This window comes from Diospyros lotus, chromosome 10 (genome assembly GCF_014633365.1).
Source record: "Diospyros lotus cultivar Yz01 chromosome 10, ASM1463336v1, whole genome shotgun sequence".
In the NCBI taxonomy this organism is placed as follows: Eukaryota; Viridiplantae; Streptophyta; class Magnoliopsida; order Ericales; family Ebenaceae; genus Diospyros; species Diospyros lotus.
In genome coordinates, this window is record NC_068347.1 from 5,192,767 (window position 1) to 5,211,343 (window position 18,577).

The 18,577-nt window shown below is 41.3% G+C and overlaps 1 protein-coding gene across 1 annotated transcript; it reads right to left on the reverse strand.

Annotated features, from left to right (window-relative positions):
• Positions 1 to 16,675: 16,675 nt before the first annotated feature.
• Positions 16,676 to 17,917, reverse strand: LOC127812247 (uncharacterized). Its single transcript, XM_052352633.1, has one exon. The coding sequence runs from the start codon at positions 17,908 to 17,910 to the stop codon at positions 16,912 to 16,914; it is 999 nt and encodes a 332-aa protein (XP_052208593.1). The 5' UTR covers positions 17,911 to 17,917; the 3' UTR covers positions 16,676 to 16,911.
• Between the last annotated feature and the right edge of the window lie 660 nt (positions 17,918 to 18,577).

Here is an 18,577-nt window from a genome sequence, read left to right on the forward strand (position 1 = left end):
TATTATCACTAGCCCATTGACCCCAATCGACACCGTCACTAACCACCAGGACAAAGAAGGTAAGCAAGAAAGTGAATGCCCGCCTTCCACACCACTGATGACCAGATCTGTTGCCCACACCACTGTTATCGCTAGCCCTTCGTTGCCTACCCACATCCGTCGTTGGTGACCGCTCACTTCCCATGTTGTCACCCCAATTATGTGATAGGGTTTTAACTAAACACATGTAAGTCACGCATATGCATTTGAGATTTTAGGTGTGTAATCGGATCAAAATTGAAACATTAGGGGCCTAATAGGTCCCCATTCAAGTTTAAGGACACAAATGACTATTAGGCATAACTTGGACTTCATGTTTATGCCTTATGCCAACATATGTATGAATAAATTAAAGCTATTTATCTAGACTGGAGATGAATCTCTAGTTTAGATAGCACATTTTCAATGAAAAACTACACACATGTACCTCCTAAATTTCCAATGAAAATGTGCTAACTAGATGAATAGCATTACTCGTATAAATATGTACATGTATATGTATGTGTATGTGTTATGGGGTGCCCTAAAAGTCTCTTAAGTTTAAAAGTAATTTTCGAGTCCATTATTCCCACGACAGTCTCCAAGACGAGAGCTTCCCGGAACCCCCGATAAGTCCTCTAGGATCGACCTTATCATGTATCATTTTTTCCCAAGTCCAAAGACACCTTTCTGGGTCTCTTAGTGGCCCGAAGCCTCTTCAGGACCACCCGGAGACAACCATTGTGGTGCCTCACCCTCACCCTAAAGACTTCCAGGCCATCTGGCCTCATCCGATAGGTCTCTCCAAAAGAGCCTTCCGGCTCACCCATGGGTCCTACCATCCTTTCAGACCTCTAAGACTTTTTTGAGACAAGCGAATCTCACTAGACTTTAAGACTTTTTACATTATCATATTATTAACTCAATTCTCTTGATCCGTTCGACCATAAGATAAAAGCCCCATCCGGGAACTTGAACATAACACGAATACCCTATCGAGACACTAATTATATTTAGACACTTGCATCATTCCTATGATATTGAACATACAGTTGGAAATTTCTCTTAAACCATTATCTAACTTAGGCATCAGAGGGCCCACGTGGGGGAGTTTCTTGAGTGTCTTTCTGGCCTTCATTTGTGACTGTAGACTAAGCTCTAGTCTAGCTCATTAGAGGAATCGAAAGCCCCTTCTCCTGAACACCCATCGGGGCCCCTTCCTCTTAACTCCTTGAAGACCCATCCAAGTAACCCATCCAGAAGCCTCGAAGACCCATTTGAGTTCCTTCCTTATTGGGTTTCGGCCCCGACTTGTCTCAAGATCCATTTGACCTTGCTCGTGGCACCTCAAACCTCCGTCGTGGTGAAGGACTTGCTTTGACTAATCTCAAGACAAATAAATTTAATTATTGTAATTAGGCAATAACAGTATAGATGATGCATGTCTATGTATGTATGTATATCTATATATCTATGCATGCATATGAATTTATATATATTGTTCCTTCCTGACCAAAAGGGGGACGATCGGAGGCGGGGCACGGCCTCCAGTGATGGATCCGTCCGAAGGGGCGGTTGGCACCTGCAAGCACTCCGACGGTCGAGTGAGTAAGAGAGTAAGATGAGGCAGTGCATCAATAGGTCAAAGGTGAGAACATACCTTGGCTTTGAAGAGAGCTAGTTGATATAGAAGGAGAAGATGTCTTCCTGCATGCATGAGATGTGCATTTCCAGGTAATGGGACTGACTATCCAGAGTCGGTGGTGGTTCCCAGGTGGTAGCATAGCGGCGACCTATGTTGCACGAAAATGGAAATGTGAAAATGGATATTTTTCTAAAAAAATAGGCATAAATAGGATCCGAAATGGGAATAAGAAACGTTTCAAAAATGGGAAAACGCCTGCTATGAGGTGTTTCCGTGCAACATAGATGGCGATGGGACCCTCATTAATGTGGATGGGATCCGCCATTAATGAGGATGGGATCTGTGACGACTGCACGGATATCCAGTGGGTTTGCAATGATGTCATGGCAAGCTGGCGCTGGGCCAGAGCTAGGTCCAGAAGGGAGATAAGATTGGGTCGAGATTGGGCCTGAGAAGGGGGACGAGATTGGGCCTAAGAAGAGAGACGAGATTGGGCCTAAGGAGAGTGCCGAGATTGGGCCTAAGGAGAGTGCCGAGATTGGGCCCAGACGGTCCACAGCCCCCCAGGTCGGATGCTCGAGCAGCGAGCATTTGAGCTAGAAAAATGGAGCTTGAGCGATTTGTGTACGGCGATTTTGGAGAGTCGGATTAGGTGGGGCCGAGATAGCCGGTGGAGCAGATTTTGTTTTCACTGGGGTGATGACTCTGAGTCATTTTGAGGTCGGCTCGAGACGAGTAAGTGGGGCAATATCTTTTACGCGTCGGTCTACGTTACTCTTGGCCTCGAGATTCGAGGGCGCTTTTCCTGGAGGGTGAGGGTGCTACTTGGGTGGTAACTAGCAATCCCTTGGATGTGTGATAGGTGGCAGTTTGGTGATGATGCGCGTAGCTTCAAGGAGTCAATGAGTGCTAGTCACAGTGAATGTGCGACAGAGGGGTCTCATATTGCCAGGACACGTTCGAAGTATGGTCGAGTTCCTAATTATGCATGCTGTTCGAGTTGAGGGAGGAGAGGTCATACCAAAAAGGCGCGTCGTCGTAGGTGTGTACGATGGCTTCTGATTTCCCTGGGAAACTTGAATGCGTGATGAGCGTGTGGCAGGTGGTGCGCCCCTAACGCTCTGTCGGACGTTTGATGGGGTTTTGCTTTTTTTTGAACGCGACGTGCGAAATAGTTTAAAAGGTGCACCCCCTTGTTTCTGCATTCCCCACTGTCTCTTTCTCAAAGGCATGATATTCTCCCAATCTCTCTCAAACAGAGGCGATTCTTTGCTTCAATAAGGAAAATGCCGAAGGTTAGCCCTATTAGTCATCAAAGGGATGTTAGCGGAGACGCCGAATGAGGCGTCACTCTCCCAATCATTGGTCTGACATTCCCTATTACTGGGCCCGCTCTTCCGACTGCTTATGTTGAAGAAAGACCATCGATCGGGAAGCGTCAGAAGGGCACCGGGGGGGCGAGTCATCCGCTAGGGTGCCATCTACGGGTGCATCCGTCGCTTCCGGGGACTATCGAGCGGCGTATCATCCAATGGAGGATTGAGTTCTGGGGGTTTTGGCGGAGTACCAGGCGGTGGAGTTGGGATTCTGTTCGGAGGTTGCTGCCCTCAAGCGATTGCACCGAGAGGAGATGGAGGGTATCTAAGAGGCAGCAGAGAGTGAAGCAAGTAGAGATGTCAAAAGGGTCGACCCGGCCCGAGTCGGCCCACGGGTTTCTTAAAAGGGTCGAGCCAGGCCCGGGGGCCCCCCTACAAGGAGGTTGGGCCGGGCCCTTAGCCCATAGGGCCTAGCAGGCCGGGCCCGGTGGGCCTGACCATTTCTTTCTTTTTTTTAAATATTTTTTTAAAAATAATACATATAATATATACATATATAAATATCAAAATAATACATATATAAAAATCAATTTTTTTCTTTTTAAAATATTTTTCATCTTAATTTTTAAGTTTTAAATATTATTTCATCATTTTATATTTCAAAATTCTATATGCCTTATAAATTTTCTTGTAAATTGATATGAAAAATAATGTATATATAAAAAGGAAAATGTTTATTTATAATTTAAATATATAAAAAATTTAACTTAAAAATTTTAAATAAATTGATGGTTATTATTTATATATATTGCGAAATTAAATTTTTTAGTATCCAATATCAATAATTATTAAAGAATAACAAAATTAAAAAAAAATGAGTAAGGGCATAACTGACTGGCCCATAAGGGCCTCATGGGCCGGGCCCAACGAGCCACGGGCCGAGCCCTTAAATGGGCCGGGCCGTGGGCCCAATTTCTTTGGCCCGGCCTGACCCCTTTTGAACAGTAAAGGGTCGGGCCAAAGCTTGGCCCATCCCGGGCTAGGGTGGGCGGCCCGCGGGCCGCCCGACCCTTTTGACACCTCTAGAAGCAAGGAAGAGGGTGGCTGACGAAACGGCCGACTTGCGTCAACGGTTGAAGGAGTTGGAGACGTCGTGAACTCACTGTCGTAAGGTCATGGGTCGTCTTGTCCGTCATCCCGAGGATGCCAGGGCCGTGCTTCGTGATTCAAGGGTGGAGGTCGCCTGTCTGCGGGCAACGCTCGGGACTACTCAATCGATGGCGGAGGCTGGCAGGACTCTGGTGTTGGATGTCGCTAACGAGTATCATGAGGGTTACGAGAAAGCTCTTCTACATGTGCAGACTTTGTTCCCCAGCCTAGACTTGCAACCCTGTAGGTTGTACATAAGGGTTGAGGGTGGCCACCTTGTGGACCCGACCGAAGGGGCGCGAGCTGAGGCTTTAAGAGAGATTCCAGAGGTGGGCCGAGCTGGAGAATGTGTTGCCGACGATGCTGAGCCCCTGGCTGAGTTGGGTTAATTAATTGCTTTCTTTGATTGTAATTGCGTAGGCTTTCAACATTTTCTCTGTTTTGTCTAGTCTCGTGGTATCATGACTTTTTGCTGTCTTTTGACTTATACTATTCCCTTTTTCGCAAAGCGCCTTCTTTTTGGCATGGAGCATCCTCCTTCCTCTCTTTTTTTATGTTGCTTGATTGTGGACATGGTGGCTCTTGATTGGGTTAGTGTCCAATCTTAGAACTCGAGGTGTCAGCTTTGGGTCTGGCGGAGGGGTTGAAGGATTAAGATTGCATACGTGGCGTAGGTTTCAGGATTATAAATGATGTGGGTTTTTGGTGCCAGATGTATTATGGGGATGAAGCGCTTCGTCTTTCAGGTGTTTCGTTAATACGCGAGAGAGGTTGATTGGCCAAGGCAAGATTTGGTGTTTCGTTTTCTAAGGTAGGATTATGCAGCATTGATGGTGCAATTTTTCGGAGCCTGACTGTATTAAATGTTTAGGAGATGGTGAGAAGCTTCCAACCATCGGGCATTTGTGTTTATAAAAAAATAAGGGAATGGGTTTTCTCTATGCGATCCCTGCTGGCTTGCATCTTCGTTCTGGGAGGCTAAAGAGATGTGGTTGATATTCTACAGGGGGAGTTTGTTGTTTGAGTAGGGCATTTTTGTCGATGGCCTTAGGGATGGTAGTTTTCTAAGTAGTTTGGCAGAGGCCAAGAGGTCTGTGGTTGAGTGTGTTGAGACGAGGGCAATACTAGGATGGGTGAGACATGGCATGTCTAAAATGGGTGATGTGGCTTTCTCGGACTTTACTTCTGGCAGAAATGCCATGTGTTGTAGTCCGAGAGCTTGGGCCATTAATGTTGATATTATCTGGCTGTGGTTGGGGATCGTCTGCCTACTCCAAGGTTGAAACTTGTAAAATGTCGGGGCTACCTAGGCGGTGGGTCGCTCCGAATTTTTATCAGGAGCAGTGGTTATGCTGGCAGAATCTGACCCATTAGAGGGCAGGATGTCAGGAAGTACAAAAGGGGTCTGGCCCTTTTTAGGCGATTCAGGAGTAAGGCGATTGTTGATAATTTAGAGGAGTGCGACCGCTGCTTAACCGTGCCTTACCAATTTGTTTGTCCTTTGTTAGATTTCCACGCACTTGTATCGTGTGACAGTTGTAGTGTGATAGGAAAGTGTAACGCAGAACAGTTATGGGCATAAGGCTTACAATCAAATGTAAATTGTTCATAACAAAAGTGTAAGTGTTTTCTGGGTACCTTGTCTTGTGTTGTGTCTTAATGTAAGGCTTTATAGGATCGAACTAGGGGGGAACTCAGGATCCGATGTTCCTGTCTGTCTGAGTCTCAAGGTCCGTGTAGGGTCTGTGCACTTATCTGATACAAGGTGTGGCTCGATAGAGCCGAGGCAGGCTCGAGGCGCCTAGAGCAATGATGGGGCTGTGACTGAGGTTCGCTCGGGACAGACTGACCCTGTCGGTCTAGGTCCCGAGCACAGCTTAAAGGAGGACCGAGTCTAGCTCGAGATCATGTGTGCCTGTCTGATACAAGGCGTGGCTCGATAGGGCCGAGGTGGGCTCGAGGCGCCTAGAGAAATGACAGGGTTATGCCTGAGGTCCGCTCGAGGTAGACTGACCATGTCGGTGTGGGTCCTGAGCACGGCTTAAAGGAGGACCGAGTCTAGCTCGAGGTCTAGTGCGCCTGTCTGATACAAGGCGTGGCTCGATAGGGCCGAGGCGGGCTCAAGGCACCTAGAGCAATGATGGGACTGTGCCCGAGGTTTGCTCGGGGCGAACTAACCATGTCGGTCTGGGTCCCGAGCACAGCTTAAAAGAGGACTGAGTTTGGCTCGAGGTCCTGTGTGCCTGTCCGATACAAGGCGTGGCTCGATAGGTCCAAAGCAGGCTCGAGGCGCCTAGAGCAATGACGGGGCTGTGCTCGAGCTCTGCTCGGGGAGGACTAACCATGTCAGTCTGGGTCCCGAGCAGGACTTAAAGGAGGACCGAGTCTTACGTCACCTGTTTTCGATGTATACAAGTTGTAAAATGTGGAGTTTTCAGCATACCTTTTTATTTTGTCCTGCTTTGATAGTGGCTCATCCAGGGCTAGCTAAGGCAGCCTCGGGATGATGGAGAGAAGGTAAGGTTATACTAGGACTTATTGGTAGGGGTGTGCAAAAAATCGGATAAACCGATTTAACCGAACCGAATTGACCGGTTCGGTCGATTCGGTTCGATTAGCAATAATCCACAGTTCGGTTTTGGTTATTTATTTTAAAAAAAATTGGTTCTTCGGTTCAGTTCGATTATTTTGATAAAAATAGCCCAAAACCGAACCGAACTGTGGAATAAACCAAAACCCCCCCGCCCCCCCGCGGGCGCAGCACCCCATGCCTCACTGCCATTTCATTTTCTCTTCGTCACTCTCTCTCTTCCTCTCCCTCTCCCTTGTCATTTCATTTCATCCCAGATCTGGCCGCTAGAGAAGACGTCGCCATTGCCGTCGCTGATGGAGAAGATGAAGACGAAGACGAAGGCTCTTGCTATTCGAGGCTTCGTACTTCGTAGATCAGAGAGAAGAGAAGACCCAGAAGGCGAAAGGACTGAACTAATCCTTGGTCCTTCCGTTTGCTCACCCCCATCTTCTCCGACTCTCCTACACGACGGCACCATCGCCCCCTCCGATGCCGTCGTCAACGCCGATGCGATGCTTCCTCTCTACGCCGACTTAGACCTCTGACACAGTCACACAGCAACGCCGACTTCAATGCCTACGACGAGTGCATCTCTCTCTCATCCGATTTCCACCATTGTGCTCGCCCTTCGGTAAGTTTTTGGCAACTTCCAGAAACTTGTTTGAGTTTGTTAACTATGGAATTAATTTTTAGATCTACAAAAAACCAACCGTCCAATCAAAGTCATTTTTTGATATATGAATCACCATGGTTGGGGCAATCCAATGATCGGTTCCGATCATTGGAATCACCGGCCGGCCAGGTGGCCGGTGATAACAGATGTTCGGTCTCTTGTATTCTAGGTTGGTTCGGTTTTCGGTTCGGTTCGATTATTATATGCTGGTCGGTTCGGTTCGTAATTTTTGGGCGGTTCGGTTCGGTTATAACCGATTGCACACCCCTACTTATTGGGGAGTGCTGAAGGAAATGTGGTGTTTCTGCTTGAAGTGATGACAAGTAACAAGTAGAAAGTCAACTATCTTTATTTAACCAGGAATATTGCAACAATGATTCTCTAAGAGTACAGCTGCTTGGTTGAGGTTTGTCCCCGCTTCCTCATGCCACGGGTTCAGCTAAGTGGCAGCCTCTGCTACTAACATTAGTGCTAGTGTGTCGTTCGTGTCACAGGTGACTTGTTTTGGGCAGGAGTCTGGCTCTTTGAGGTGGGGTTCTGTGCATTGGTCATTTGCTAATTGGTTTTGTTCTTCCAATTTTGTCATGTGTACGTCGGAGTGCGAGGTCTAACCATTTCTTCTTGCTGATTGGTCATTGTTCCCTGGAGCGCCACTTCCCTTGCCGTCCTTGCAATGCCTTAGGCTTCGAATCCTGAGACTGTCGTGGTAGCATTGTTGGGCCTCTTTTTGGTCAACATGAATGGTTCCGACCTCAGTTTCTATAACTGGGAATTTCATGGCTATATGGGGGGTAGACACTAGCACGTCTAAGTTGTTGAGTGAAGGGCGGCCAAACAGCGCGTTGTATGGTGTTTGGAGATTGATGACTAAGTATCGGATGCAGATTGTCTTAATGGTGGGGGAATTCCGAATAAAGTCAACAAGTCGATGTAACCCTTGACTCCTACCTATTTCCTTGAGAAACCAATCAGGTTTCCATCGAATGGTCTTAGTCCCTATTCAGGGATTTCCATCTTCTTTAGGGTTGGCAGGTACAATAGGTCAACCGAGCTACCCTGATCCATGAGGACCTTTTTCACCAAGAAGTTGGTGGTGGCGACTAAGATTACCATGGGATCGTCGAGGTTTTTATCGATACCTTCAAAGTCCTCCTCGGTAAAGAAGATTGCGGGGTGGCAATGAATTTTCCTTGGCTTTTTTTCTGCTTTGCCTATTGTCATTATCGCTCAGAGATGTCGCTTTCTTGCCAAGCTAGACTCTCCTCTGTCTGCAAAGCCTCCAGAGATGGTGTCGATAACCCCTGCTACCTAGTTTTCTAGAGGCGATTCGGCATTTCGTCTGTCGCCTGCTTAGTGCCACCTTTAAGGGCTATGGCTCCTTTACCTTTCTAGGTTGCTTTGGGGGGATCGCCTCCGGTCAGGTCGGTAGACGTATTGGTGGAGGTAACCCTCCCTAACCAGTCGCTCTATCTGGTCTTTCAGGGTGGCGCACTCTTCGGTTGTGTGTTCGAACATACGGTGGTAATCACACCATTTGCTGGTGTTGGTGTTGCCACGATGGGGTCATTGCTCGTTGATATCCAGGAGAAGGATGACCCTAGTGTTTTAAACTTATCAAAAAAATTGGTCCTGCCTTGTCGTGAGGGGAGCGTACACATTATAGTGCAATCGGGGTGGTTCGAGGGCCCGAGGTGGTTCCTTTCGCCCTTTTTTGTGATCCCAACCTTCCTGGTTTCGGTAGGGGTCCCTTATGTAGCTGTGTTGATGCCGGGGAGAAGGCCCCGATTGGGGGGCCAGTTGCGATTGTATTCGTGGTTTGGTCTCCACGCATTGGGTGGTTGAGGGTTTCTCCATGTTGATGTATCCTGCCAACCGTGTCTTGAGGTCGACCAGGGTAGCGAGGGGCTTTTGAGCCAGCGAATCGACGAAGGGACCTACTCTCAATCCAGTCGTAATGGCGTGTAAGGATACCGCGGGGTTGAGATCTTTGATCTAGAGGGCTTCTTGAAAGAACCTGTTCATGAACGCCCGTAACAGCTCGTGTTCACCCTGTTTCAAGTTGATAAGACTGGTCGAGGTCCGATGATGGGCTCGACTAGTGGAGAAGTGAGTGAGGAAGTGGGTGGCTAGCTCAAAGAAGTCACGGATGGAATTCAGCTCCGAGGATGAGAACTATAACATGGCTAACTTTCTTAGTGTACTGGGGAAAGTTCGACACATGATCGAGTCGAGCTTCCGCTTATCAACATGGCAGCCCTGAAAGTGGTAAGGTGATCCTGGGGGTCAATGGTTCCGTCATAGGGTTCTAGGGCGTAGGGAGGGCTGAAACTGTCGAGTAAGACAACGGTCATGATGAACTCGGAGAAGGGATGGCTATGAGAGTATTAGGATGTGGAAGGCGAGGGAGCTAGAGTGTGAGTAGCCTGATGGTGTTGGTGGCGACTACCAGCATCGTAGTCAGCCCGTCTGTTGGGCTGGTCATGCTGTTGGTTTTGTGTTAATTTGTCCATTCGATTGTGGAGCCACTCGACTGTCTGGAGAAGGACCTCTATGACAGTTGGATTCTGCGAAAGGTGACCAGGGTTGTTTGGCTCTTGGGCGAGGGCGCTTCTGGTTCTTACCATGGTGTGGTCACGAGAAGATTGGTTTAAAAGGCTTCGGTGAGCTTATGGGGTAGGTAAGTTTTGTCGAGCCCTACGGTGGGCGTCAGAAGCTCCTTCCTGACCAAAAGGGGGACGATTGGAGGCGGGGCGCGGGCTCAGACGACAGAACTGTTCGAGGAGAGCAGCTGGCACCTACAAGCACTTTGACAGTCGAGTGAGTAAAAGAGTAAGATGAGGCAATGTATCAGTAGGTTCGAGGTGAGAACATACATTGGCTTTGAAGATAGCTGGTTGATATAGAATGAGGAGATGTCCTCCTGCATGTATGAGACGTACATTTGCAGGTGATGGGACTGGCTATCCGGCGTCGGTAGTGGTTCCCAGGTGGTAGCATGGTGGCTACGGGACCGTCATTAATAAGGATGGGATCAGCCATTAATAAGGATGGGATCCAAGATGGCTGCGCGTATATCCAATGGGCTTGCAATGATGCCGTGGCAGGCTGGCGCTAGGCCAGAGCTGGGTCCAGAAGGGAGATCAGATTAGGCTGAGATTGGGCCTGAGGAGGGGGCCAAGATTAGGCCTAAGGAAAGGGTTGAGATTGGGCCCGGACGGTCCATATATATATATATATATATTGACTGGGGTTTCATATTTATGAACACAAAAATATATTTCTTTTCCTTACAAGCTAATTACATCGTGATACGTGCCTATTTAATCAGTGAGTGCCACATGTCATTCCCTTCCTTATTTTATTGGAAAAGGTGCTCACATGTCGAATACTTCTCTGTCCAATTTGAGAATCTTGAGCCAATCATCACAAGGGATATTGTGCTCGACAATCATGAAAGATAATCTCACCCACCCATGGAGAGTTAGATTATATAAACAGTATAGTCCTTAGAAAGAAAATATGAATACACTATTGAGCGAGCTTGTATTCTAGTCCAAGCTCTCTTAATACCTAGTATTAATTTAATCGAGTGGTCGAATGAGCAATATGCCGGTGTCAATCTGGAGGGTTGTGAATTTGATCTTCGCTCTACGAGAGAGTCAAAAGCCCAACCTATGATTTATCTCCTTTGGCGAAATTGAGGATACGAGCACTAGGAGTTGCGTAAGAACAGTCATCTCAAGTATTAATTTAATCATCATGGCCCATTTAAGGGGACAAAAACCCCTCTCTTGCAAGAGTCTAATGTTTATATATAATCAAAAATATATTTTGATGAAAGAAAAAATCAATATATTACCTTTGGTGTAAATAAAAAATGACTTAAAAATTTTAAATTAATGTCATTTTACATTCCTTGGTATAAAATGTTTTCATTACAAAAATATTTTTCATATTTTTCCTCAACCAAACAATAAAAATTAAAAAAATAATTTTCCAAACAATTTAAAAAATAGAATAATTAGTTATTAATTGTTATAAAAAGGGCATAATGATAATACATAATGGTTTTTAAAAAATAGTTTTCATTTTTTTTTACAAATTGCATTCACTGTTTGGAAGAAAAAAAATACACAAAATCTCATTTTCTGTTTTTAAATTAAATATAAAAAAACAAACAAACAAATACTTTGTTTTTGGGATAAATTTAATCTCTCAAGGTTTGTCTAAAATGTACCAACTATTCTTGTATTTTAAAGACGGCGAAATTTCCCTCAACCGTAAGAGACTTTAAAAAGTAACAATCTTGCCCTTATATTTAAATTCTTTTTCCCTCATCAGTGGCGAAGCTAAGAAAGAATTTTAGTCTAGGCCAAATTATAATTTTAGTCCTAATCAAATTATAATTATCTATAGTAATATATATATAAAAAATTTAAAAAATAAAAAAGTCAGCTGGGCCTTGCCAAAACGTGGCTCCACCACTGTCCCTCATCATTTCTCTTTTCCCTAATCTTTCTTTTTCATCTCTTACAAATGGTAGTGGTTTGACCGTGGTCATTACTAGATCAATCATTCTCCTTGCTCTTTCTTCCCTTTTCCATTCTCCTTTTCTATTTTCTTATCTTCTTCTCTCTCTCTGAAGAATGAAACCTATTCTCTTTTTCTATCTTCTTATCTTTTTCTCTCTTTCTCTAAGATTGAAACCCATATGATTCATTGAACCATCTTGGTTTTCTCATTTCTAATCACAAACCATATGGATTTTGTTTGGATTATAATTAAATACCCAATATAGTTTAGATCGGCAGCAAGGATTCAATAGAGTTGATGATGCAAAACTAAGGATGCGTTCTCTTTATTGTTTTCAAGTCATTTTTAGTTTTCGATTTTCTAAAATAATAAAAATGTGTTCTTTTTGCTATTTTTAAAAAATATATTTTTGAAAATAAAAACAAAATTATAAAAAAAACTCAAAACAACAAAAAATTATTTTGAGTATTTTCATCCAAAACAAACTCTAAACTCAAAACACATTTATTTATTCATATTTTATTGTTGTAATAGGAAAAAATATTACAAAATTCATTAACTTTAAGATGTATATATTTTTTAATAATATATTAATATTAAATATTTCTAATTTACTGAATAATCAAATTTATTAAATAAAATATTATTAAAAAATTATTTTCAAAATTTCAAAGAGAACAAGTTTTCTAATTTTCTGTTTTGAGAAATAGTTTTTCAAAATAACAAAGAGAACGCGTTTTCAATTTTCTAAAAATAGACTATCAAAACATAAAATTAAAAATAAATTCAAAACTTAAAACTAAAAATTAAAAAACAAAGAGAACACAACCTAAGGTTTTGAGTCACGAAAGGTAATAGTGATTCATGATTTAAACGTGCTCAAAATGACAACTGCAAGAGGTTCGCTAGAGATGATAAATTCTAATCACACAGAGATATACACATACACACATTCTTATCTTTTCTCTTTCTCTCTCTCATCAAATCTAGTTTTGATCAACCAACCCACCATAATACAATGGGTTCATTGGTCGAAACTCACCACCACAGCAGGTCTTGACAATAAATTACTTATTTCATTACCTTTACGAGGAAATGGGAGAGGAAAGAAGAGATAGTTTGGAAATTTTAGCAAAATTAACCATTGTTAGTTAACAAAGGGATGTTTGTGTCATTTTTAAAAGCATAAAGTAGTCAATACAATTGGATAAACCTTAGGGAAATTCTATTTGCAACCAAATGTTTTGCTCTCCGCAACCCACTTTTAATATTTCTAAAATACCCTGAGATAAAACTCATATTTGTCCTTTATTTAAATATTTGACGCTCGATCACCTATCATTACTCTTCAAGCGCGTGCACTTACTTTCTCAACCATCATCGCCATAGCCACTTTACTCACCCACAACTGAACATCGTGCAACCATTATTATTCAACACCAAGCATTACGCAACCACTATTATTTAACACTAAACATTACTCAGCCCAATTATTCTCACCATAGCCAATTACCAGTTACTATCACCGATATAAAATTATTATCTGCAAATGTTTAAGCAGAGTTTGACGAAGAAGATAACGAGTATTCCTATTTCGACGAGAAACAATACAATTTACAACATTTATCACTAATTCAATCACATAATTTACACATACACGACAGATGAATTAAAAAAATAAGATTAATTAAAAAATAAAGAATACCCCTTCGTTGCCTTGAAACCCCGAACCCCGGGGTTCGGGGGTTAGGGGATGCCCCAAATCTCGGGGTTCAGGGGTTGGGGGATGCCCCAAATCGGGGCACCCCTAACTGCTTGAACCCCAGAGTTTTGGGTGTTCAGGGAACCCCAAACCTCAGGGTTCGATAAGCACCCTGAGTCCATAAATTTGAATCCATAGATTCTAAAAAAATCAATTCTCCCGAATCCATGAATTCAGGAGACTATCATAACATATAATTGAATTGAGGAGACTATTATATGTATATAACATATTATATATATAACACATAATTGAATTCCGGAGATTATTATATGTATATAACATATTATATATTATTATATAATATGTTATATAATAGTATAACATATAATTGAATTCAGGAGAATGGATACTATTATATGTATATAATATATTATATATTATTATATGTATACTATTATATATATACATATTATAACTATATACACATATATATATATAATGATTTTGTATATAAATTATTCCAAATGTATATAAATTATTTCCAATCATTGTGCGCCGAATTTTTGGATTAATATTATAGTTATTTTTTCTTGAATTAATGTTGCTTTAATTTTATTTATTTTTTGAGTTAAATATAAATCATAATAAAATTATGTTTATTTTTATTTCTTCAAAATTTATATTAAATTTATGACATTTTATCATAAATTAAATAAAGTTAAATTAAATAAAATCTAATAGCAAATACTAAAATAAAATATTATTACAAATAACTTGATTCACGTTCAAAAGTTATAATTATAATAATACACCAAATAACAACAAATAATTCTAGTGGTCTGAAAAAGAAAAGGATGAAAGTTAGATGCGCGTGGGGTGTTTTTTTTTAGAGATGATGTTTGGAGAGTATGTTTGGAATAGAAATTGTTACAGAAAGTAATAAATGTGATTGTAAATAATAAAATCTAATATTTTACTTATACTGGCTGAGAGCAAAAAGTATGGTTACAAATAGAATTTTCTTAAACCTTAAGAGTAGTTTGTAAAATTTACTATTGTTATTTTCCTAAAAGTGTTATTTTTCAATCAAACTCCATTGATAAAAAAAATAAGTAATTAATTATATGCTATGTAATTTGATTTATTTAAATATAATGGAGTATGCACATTATGGCTTCATATTCAAAAGGGCAAAGTGACAAATAAGTCATTATATTTTAGTCTATGAGTCAAATTAGTTACTGAATTTTAAAAATGACAAAATAAATTACTATACCTTTAAATCTATAACTATTATGATAGATGTCATTTTAATGTTATCCAACGATGTTTTATCCCCATTAATGGTATCGACTCTATCCCAAGAATTAAACCCAAAATTTCAAATGCAATAGACAACAGAGGATTTATGATTATGATTTAAGATTTTTGTGTTGTAAGGCGCTTGGAACCATGTGGAGTTTTCAAATCTAGATTTAGGGTTTAGTATTTATGATTGTGAAATTTTTAGAATATAGATTTGGGGTTTAATTTAGAGATTTGTCATCGTTATTCACATTTAAAATAGATAAATAGATTTGTTTGCAACTAAAGTTAATGAAATTAAAACAGTACTGACTTCTTTAAGATAATATCAAGTGCGATTTTGTTCACCCCCTTTAACAGGGGTGAAGATATTTCCCAGTTCTTTGGGAGTTAAATTTTACAGAGAGACAACCAAACATCAAATCAATTCTCTGTGAAATTTAACCCCCAAAGGTGTGGGCTTATTTTCACCCCGAACAAAATTACACTCAATAATATCTATCATAATAGTTAAAGTAGTCCAAAGTCTAAAATTATTATGAATTATTTATCCTTTTCAAAATATAATAGTCAATTTAACCTATTTAGTCTAAAATTTTAAAAATATTTTCACAACTTATTTAATTATTTTAGAAGATAATAACTAATTAATTTAACCTTAAAATAAAATATAGTAACTCTTCCAACACTCCCCGTTCGCCTCTTATTATAGCATCCTTCTGGAACATAAAGTCAAGCAATTTGATCTATGATTGCTAGCTCAGCATCAAATCTCATGCAACTTTATGCAAGCAATCAATCCTCTCTCATTTGCCAAAAGGAAAAACCTAAATTAATTGAAAAAAAAAATGCAACGTAGAATAGAGTACAAAAATAATAAATAAATACAAAATTTACCTGATTTGATTATAACATGTTATTTACCTTTACAGATAGAGATAAATAGTTTTTTTATGAAGAAAATTAAAGCAATGTAATGTATTGAATCTTATAAAGCTAAAACATGTCCAATTCATCCAATTACCCTCTTTCTATCACAGAAAAATTATTAAAAAAGCAGTGACATATGTCTAGAAAATACTGCCAATTTAGGACTCTCCATACCGCTAGGGGCAAACCCCTCACAGGTCACCCCATGATAGTGGGCTCCAAGCTTGGGCCTCGGTACCCAAGTCCTCTGCGACCACCACAACTTCATAGAAAAGATAAAATCAAGAACAAATACAGCAAAGATAAAAGAGGCACCGAAGATAGAAATAGAACAAATCACAGGGACCAATAAAAGTAATAGAGGCAAAGGAAAGATCTGATTGTGTAATTTTATGATTTTACCACCTCCCACTTCCATTGTTTTACAATAAAAAATGGCAAAATTACACCCTCGCAATCCTTTTCAATGTACCGGTGACAGAGAATCACTGTCTCATTACCAAAGATATTACGTTTTATTTAAGAAAAAAGAAAACCAAAACGAGTTGGCCCAGCTCACAGCGCTTGCTTTACAGTTTACGTTACATCTCCACGGCCATCGCTCGTGCTGACAGAATCGGCCTGATCAGAGAGAAACTTACAAGGAAAAATAAAAAGACGAAATACACCTTTATCCGCATGGAGTAATGATTACTTTTACTTCACTTCGGTTCTGACATTTTTTATATATTCATTGATGATTGATATCGAGCTTAATTAACAAACAGAGCTACTTCAATTCAAACCACAAGCATCCATCAACACAATGTACAAAGGGAATTTCCGAGTTTCTATTTGGATATTACTCTCATCTGATTACTATCATAACAAGCGAAAAGGAACGAACCCTCCAAAACTCTCTGACCATATCCAAAACCAAGTAGGGTTTCCATAACCGAACTGTATGAGCGCGTGCCCAGCAAGCGCACACGCGCTCCTGCATTTTTTTAAGAAACGAAAAAACAGAAACAAAAAGTTGAAAATTAGAACATTCATTACAGCACCTGTTTTGTCGTAACGAAGCTTTCAAGAGGAAGTTGAAGGATCGAACATTAACTGTTGATAGAGAGCCTTCCTCTCGGCAATGTTCTTCAGCAGAAGCATTTGTTCGATTGAGTACACGCAGCAACCTTTCGAGTACAGCACCGTCTGAACCACCGGAGAGTTCACCAGGATCTGAAGGAGTTGTTGCCGGTTTAGCCTCCCCAATCCGCCGAAAACTTTAGCATCCCAAGTGTTTTGAGTGGCGAAACTTGATGAATCGCAGGGCATGGACTGTAGGACGCTAATCTGCGCCTTGAGGAACCTCACGTATTTGTACGCCTCCTCCAGCATCGTCGCTATGTCCATCTTTCTGTCCCACGGCAACAGCTTCTGCAAGCACCGGTACTTGTCGCTGATCCTCTGCCGTCGCTGCCGAGCCATCACGCTTGCCGGCACTGCCACAGCCGGCGGCAGCCTCGGCGTTCGAATCTCCGGCGACCTCGAACTGACAAAGTCGTTCGATGACCTAATGTTCCCAACCATTGCGTCAATCGTCATTTCGTCATTGCTCATCAGCGAGAACGACTTGCCTCGTTTCCTGGACGACTCGGCGAATCCGAAACCTTCCTGAAGCTGCTCCAGAGACCGGAGATCCGGAAGCTGCTGGAACCTCCAAGCACAGAACCTAGAAACAGATAAATCAGAGCCTCCGTACATGAAGTTAAACGGCTCCGTCGACACACTGCCAACATCTTCATAGTTGAACGGCTCTCTCTTCGGCATTTTCAGCTTCTCAGAGAAAAAGTCGACCGGCTTCGGCCACTCAGCAGCTTTACTCTGACCGGCCAAAACTTCTTCAACGAAGAAACCAAAGGACGGTGCCGGCTCCACCGCGGGAGCCATCGGATAGTGCAAGAGATACTTCTCTTCGGCAACGCTAAGAAGCGACTGAGTTTGAGCATTCAGAGATGAAGCGTCGGCGGCTGTGTGGGCGATCAACGGAAGCGAGAAAGCAGAGGAATCTTCGCCTCCAGAAAGCATTGCCTGAAAGCCTCTCTCCATTTTCAGTGTGACAAAAATGAAAAGTGACGATTCCCTTTCTATCTCTCTCCTCCCTCTATTTATATACAGAGAGAAAGAGAGGCGGTGAGCGGCAATGGTATGATTCTGTTGGGGACGTTACAGGAGAGGAATCGACGTGGCATGTAGTTATTGGTTTGATTCATTTTTATTTTTATTTTATATATATAAATGATTAATGATAAATTAATTTTATTGGTATATAATTAATGTATTATTTATAATATTTATTTTAAATAATGTATATATTTATTAAAATTTAAAATAATAATTAATATTACCCCCCCCCTCTATATGTATATGTTTTGCTGGGGCTAAGGATAAAATCCAGTGCGACGCGAGCACTTGGAAACCGCATGAGTAAGTGACTCATTTTTTAATATTTGTATTCATCATTGCATTTTTATTTTTACATAAAATTATTTTGTAATTTATAAATGATTTTAGAGACTTCTACAATTTATATTTTGTATTTAAAAGTCATTTATTATAAATAATATTAATTTAATTAGAAAAATCATATTACATTAAATTAATAAAAATAAAATATATAAATAAAAAAATTAATCATCGATAATGAGATTTACCCTAGAAAATGGGAGAGGAGAGGATGATGATAATTTGGGGA

What these genes read in the sequence shown, in the direction of transcription:
- LOC127812247 (XM_052352633.1), bottom strand. Translation starts at nt 17,910, where the DNA reads ATGCTTTCTGGAGGCGAAGATTCCTCTGCTTTCTCGCTTCCGTTGATC.